Genomic DNA, 5,274 nt, shown 5'->3' with positions numbered 1-5,274 from the left:
CTTTCCTTTCCTTTCCTTCCCCTTCCCCTTCCCCTTCCCCTTCCCCGCTCACTTGTTTTCTGTCCCTTCTTCTGCTTCGCACCGGGCTGTTGCCATCAGATGCTCAGGGGCTGTCACCCCGTTCCCCATGGATGCCCTTGGGACTCACGCTCACTGGGAGGCTCCGGGGACAGAGCTCCGTCCCCGCGGGGGAGGCAGCTCCCCCCGCCCGGGGCTGGGGGGGCGATTCCTGGGGAAAAAAAAATGGAATTAAAAAGCAAAGAGCCCAGCCGCAGCGCCCCGCAGCTCCCCCAGCCAGTAGAGCCCCCCTGCCCCCCGCGGAGACCCCGTTCGCCCCCAGTTTCGCCCTGCTGCTGGCACAGAGGGGAGGAGAAGGAAGGGGCGGGAGGGGGAAGGTAAAACGACAACAGAAAAAAAAAGGGGGAGAAAAAAGAGCTCGCCTTGCAAAATCGGCCCCTTGCTCCCCTCCTCCCCAGTCCCTCTGAGCTGGGACAGCTGGAGGAGCCCTAAATTTGGGGTAGTTTTCCCCAGAGCTCAGGGCAGCGGATCTTACCAGAGGGAGGGAAACCGTGGGGGGCTGCCGGGGGCCGGGGAGCCGCCGGCACCGGCCTCGCCCGCCCCGCTGCGCGGTCTCGCCTGCCGGCGGGGCGGCAGGAAGGGGCATTTGCCTTACGGCTGGGGGAAAAAAAAAACCCGGCTGCACAGGGTATTTTCCCGTCTCACGGTTGGTACTTTTCGTAACAAACTCCCTGCGCCGAAATAAAGAAAGAAATAAATATTTAGAAACCAGATAAGGTCTTTAGACATAAATATAATTGGAATATGATTTTTTTTGTTTTGCTCCTCGAAAATCAGAAAACGAAGAACGTGAAATGGGAAAGAGGAGAGGAGAGGAGAGGAGAGGAGAGGAGGGGAGAGGAGAGGAAAGGAAATATTAGAAAAGAAAAAAGAGAAGAGGAAAAAGAAACTCTGTAACCCTCCTCTCGTCCTAACTAGAGATTTCTGAGCCAAGTATGACTTTGCTGCACCTACTAAGGCTGGCACCTCGCTGTAAATGCTGGGTTGCTGTTTACCTTCTGTCCTGCATGAGAAACAGATACCCAGGGGCAGCAGCGTCCTAATATGATGTCCTTTGGCCCTGGAGTGCAGGACTGCTGGTCCTGACCTGTAAAAAGTACCACTTTTCCAAGCAAGACCCTTTTCCGCACCACCTCCCACCATCCGATTGCCTTTGCTCTGTGCCGGGATGTGTATTGAAAGAAGATGGGGAAAGATTTAATTCTCCTTTGGGAGATGCAATTACAGCAGAAATACTGCAGGAGAGGCACACTCTCAGACTCTGCCTTCTCAGTATCTCATTATTTATTACAAATGTAGCAAACATTGGGAGTCTACAACCAGATTAGAGTGCTCGTAAATTAGAAGCCGTAGGACTACTTTAAACAAAAAAAAAAAAAAAAGAAAAAAAAGAAAAAGAAAAGAAAATCAAGATCCAAATTTGCAGGCGCCAGCTTTGAGGAAAGGGGAAAAAAGGGAGAGAGAAAGGCAAATTCGAGGTGATTTGCGATACTCCCAGACGTGGAGAGGAAAGGTCCGCCCGTCCCCCCAGGTGTGGCAGTGGGACGGGTCCTGCCCCGATGGCAAACCCCCGTCCAGACCCCGTGAAGGCAGGAATTAAAAGAAAAAAAAGGCAAAACGTGTGGGACAGTCTGGAAATTATCCCGGAGAAGGAGAAACTCTTCGCTGCGCACAGATCCCTGGCCATGGCTGGGGAGTCCCTCCCGCCGCGGGCCGGGGCGGGGGGCCAAGGAGGGGAAGATGCTCCTTCCTCCTTCCTCCTCCTCCTCCCTTCGTGCTTCCGTAGTCTGAGCCCGCTCCCGCCCCGGGGACCCCTCCCAAGGGTTCCTAAGGCCGCACCGGGACCCTCCGGGATGCCGCCTCCGCCTGGGAAATGCGATGCCTTTCCCGCCCTCATCTGCCTGCTCCCACCGGTGACGAAAAACCCTCGGGACGAAACCGTGGGCTCCTAGGCTAGCGTTTGCCAGCCGAGGGGTGCATGCCTTTCCCCCCCGCCCCCCGTCAGGTAAACACCCCCTCCGGCAGAGACCGACCAAAGCAATTTTTCCACCATCCCTCCCGGCCCTGGCTGGTGCCGGAGGCGGGGTTGAGGAGGGGGACTCCCCGAACCCGGAGCCAGCGGCAGCCCCCCCTCCACTCCCGGGGTCTGTGGGGCACGCGTGAGCACGGAGTGGACTGTGGGGCAGCCCGGGGAAGGCGAGTGGCCGAGGATCCCTCCCAGAAACCGGTGTCTCGGGTTGCGGGACGGGGAGGGAGGCAGGGTTCGGGTTTTAGGGTGGGGAGGCGACGGCTCATCCCCCCCGGGTGCCAGACACCTTTAACGCATGGCCCCGCTCAGCTCCGCCGTCGGGGGGTGGGGGTCCCCAGTGGGAAAGTGGGGTGCGTGCCTGTTTTGATGCCGGCTGCTCTCCCCCCCCTGCAGGTACTGGGATGATTTCCACGCCTGCACCCTCACAGCGCTCACCGATTGCCAGGAAGGAGCGACAGACCTCTGGGAGAAATTGAGACGGGAATCCAAAAACCTCGATTTCCAAGGCAGCTTATTTGAACTGTGCGGCGGCGGCAGCGGCGCGGCCCCGTCCCTCCTCCCGCCGGCCGTGCCCCTGCTGCTGGCGGCTCTGTGGGCTGCCCTAGTGACCTGGCTGCCTTTCTAGGAGGGCGAGCACACTCACACCCACCCCTTCTCCATGTGCTGGATCTAGAGAGGAAGTGTCCATCCGTTGCTTTGGGGACGTTGTGCTTTTCTGTGGTTGATGATGATGGTGGTGGTGGTGGTGGCTGATGATGGTGAAACACCCGTGTAGGACTGTGGAAGCGTTCTCCCTTTTTTTTTTCTTTTCTTTTTTTTTTTTTTTTTTTGGTGTGTTTTATTTGCCAAATGTTACCAAACAGGCAGCGGCGCGCAGCCCAAATCGGACCTCAGCTTTACTATGGCTTCGAATCAAAAATAGGGAAAAAAACAAAACACACAAATAATAAAAATACAAACTCGAGCCCTCGTTGTGCAAAAGCAATCTCAGGAACGGCTCTGGGCCACCTAATGCTAAGGTTGTAATCGGCCGGGATACCTCCCGGCGGGCCACGGGCTCCTCTGAAAAAGCGACAGCGTGCGAGGCGAGGACAAAAAAAAGGCACTGGCGATGAATCCGAGGTAGATGACCACGCGTGAAGCATATGGTGAATAATTCACAATCTCTCATCTTTCCTCCACAGTCGCTTGTTTTTTGGTCATTCCACTGCAAAAAAAAAAAAAAAAAAAAAGGGAAAAAAAAAAAGAGCATTTTTTCCTCAAGGGGAAAAGAGAGCGAGCGAGCGAGCAAGAGAGGGAAACGAACAGTAAAGGGAGGGAAGAGCGAAAGAAAGAGATGTGTCTAAATGCCCGGAGGAGTGACGGAATGCTGCTAACAGATCTCTGAGAGTGTATCTTTACTTGCTGTTCGAAGGCATCTTTCCGAATTCACTGCCTTTAATTTTTTCCTCCTCTTTGTTTTAGATGTTACACATACCAGTAAAATACCTGAATATCCGACCGTAGAGATCACAAAAAGGGGGCTTAAATGTGAACCTAAAGAAAAAACGAACAAACAAACAAAAAAACCCCAACAACAGCAAAAGGATTTTGAAAAAAAAAGCCTTGATTTTAAAAGAGAAGAAAAATGTAATTTAAACAGAAGTTTATTATAAAGCCAATTCAGCAAAAAAATAACAAAAAAAGATTTGCTACAAAGTATAGACAGAAGTATAAAATAAAAATTATTGTTTGAAATGAGGGTGTCGTTCTGTTTATAAAATATGCCTAGAGTATCTTGAAAAGGACAGGGCTTTTAAGGCAAGGCAGGCTAAATCCCGAACCGATCCCTTGATGAACATTGCAATTTCAGTTCAAACAAGGACAGGGCGGCTGAATCGGTTAGTCGCAGCCTCCCCTTTATTTTTCCTTTTTTTTTAATTTCTTTCTTAAAAAAAAAAAAAACCGCTATAAATCCTCCCACCCTCCTCGTCCCAAAGCCCAAAAAGGCAGCGTCCCCGCTTCCCAGCCGCCCGGAGCCGGCGAAGGAGACCCCGCGCAGCAGCGTGGGGCGCGGCGGTCCCGCGGGCGCGGAGCGACGCGGAGACCCGGCGGAGAGAGGGCAGCAACCACCATTAAGGAGGAGGCTGCGGAGCTGGAGCCGGGGCGTAGAGGAGCCCTTTCATAATTAATAAGGCAGCTCAGCCACAGGAGCAAGGGGAAGGGGGGGACGGGGTATTGATTTCGCCGCAGAAGCTGCTCTAACCTCGGCTATTTATAGGCGCCTGGTGCCTTTATAAAGAAATACACATCAAAGACAAAACATGTCCTTTTTACTTATAGGGCGAGAGCCCAGCTGGCCAACGGGGGTGGGTGGGTGAGTGGGTGGTGGGGAGGCAAGGGGTCGCGAATTGGTTTGAGGCAATTTATTCCGGTTTGGAGGCATTGCCCGTGCAATAGCTCTCCTCTGCCAATGTGTGGGGTGGCAGGGTGGTCCCTCTCCCCCTCACCCCCTCTCCACCGCTCCCCTTCCTTCCCAAGGTCCTCAATGTAATGTGTAAGCAATAGCAAATGTAACAGTTCATAAATCAAACAGTGGGTCGCAAGCCAATCTGCATTTCCCAAACGGATTGAATCCCAGCAACGAATGCGCTCGGGAACTGGAGCCAGGCGCCTTTACCACTGGAAGCGATGTTGATTTTTTAATGATAAAATACATTATGTGTGCGTTGGGCGGGGGGGTGGGGGTGTGCTGGGCTCAACCTCGCTGCGGCAGACGCAGGTCTGCTTGCATTTCCTTTTCCTTTGCCCTCCCTCTAGATTTAATCCCTACCACCACCAAAGAAAAAGGAAAACCCTGGAGAGCAAAGCATTGTTTAAACGGTTTGGGTTATTTTCCCATCCCCACCGAGGATCTAGACCTAAACTGATTTTTCTGTGCACATCTCTATTCACGAGGCCAGGCAGCGGCTGTTACGGTTTCCTACAGCACGAAATGCCGGCTGCGGAGGAGAGAGGGGAAGAGGGAGCCCTTGCTGGGGTGCGGGGTGCTCCGCAGCCTGCTTGCCACCGCCGGCCGGGCCCCGGCCACCCTTGGCCCCATCTTCCTGGCCGTCAGGGGCGGTGGGCGGGGAGCTTCACAGCTTTTCCTCGCCCCTCGGAAGAAAGCTGAAACTCCGTAATAAGGG

At 53.8% G+C, this 5,274-nt stretch overlaps 1 protein-coding gene across 1 annotated transcript in view; it reads left to right on the top strand.

Annotated features, from left to right (window-relative positions):
- NRN1 (neuritin 1) overlaps nt 1–3,831 on the top strand; it is a gene marked incomplete at its 5' end in the record, with an annotated part of 8,766 nt that extends 4,935 nt beyond the window's left edge. The window contains one exon of the mRNA XM_082015010.1: nt 2,501–3,831. Coding sequence (XP_081871136.1) covers nt 2,501–2,732 — 232 coding nt within the window. The 3' untranslated portion in view covers nt 2,733–3,831. The remainder of the gene's footprint in view (nt 1–2,500) is intronic.
- Nucleotides 3,832–5,274: the final 1,443 nt, after the last annotated feature.

Source organism: Phaethon aethereus, assembly GCF_964289735.1.
Source record: "Phaethon aethereus genome assembly, chromosome: 2".
Classification (NCBI taxonomy): Eukaryota; Metazoa; Chordata; class Aves; order Phaethontiformes; family Phaethontidae; genus Phaethon; species Phaethon aethereus.
Note: the sequence above shows the minus strand (reverse complement) of the source record. Positions and strands in the feature narration are given on the sequence as shown.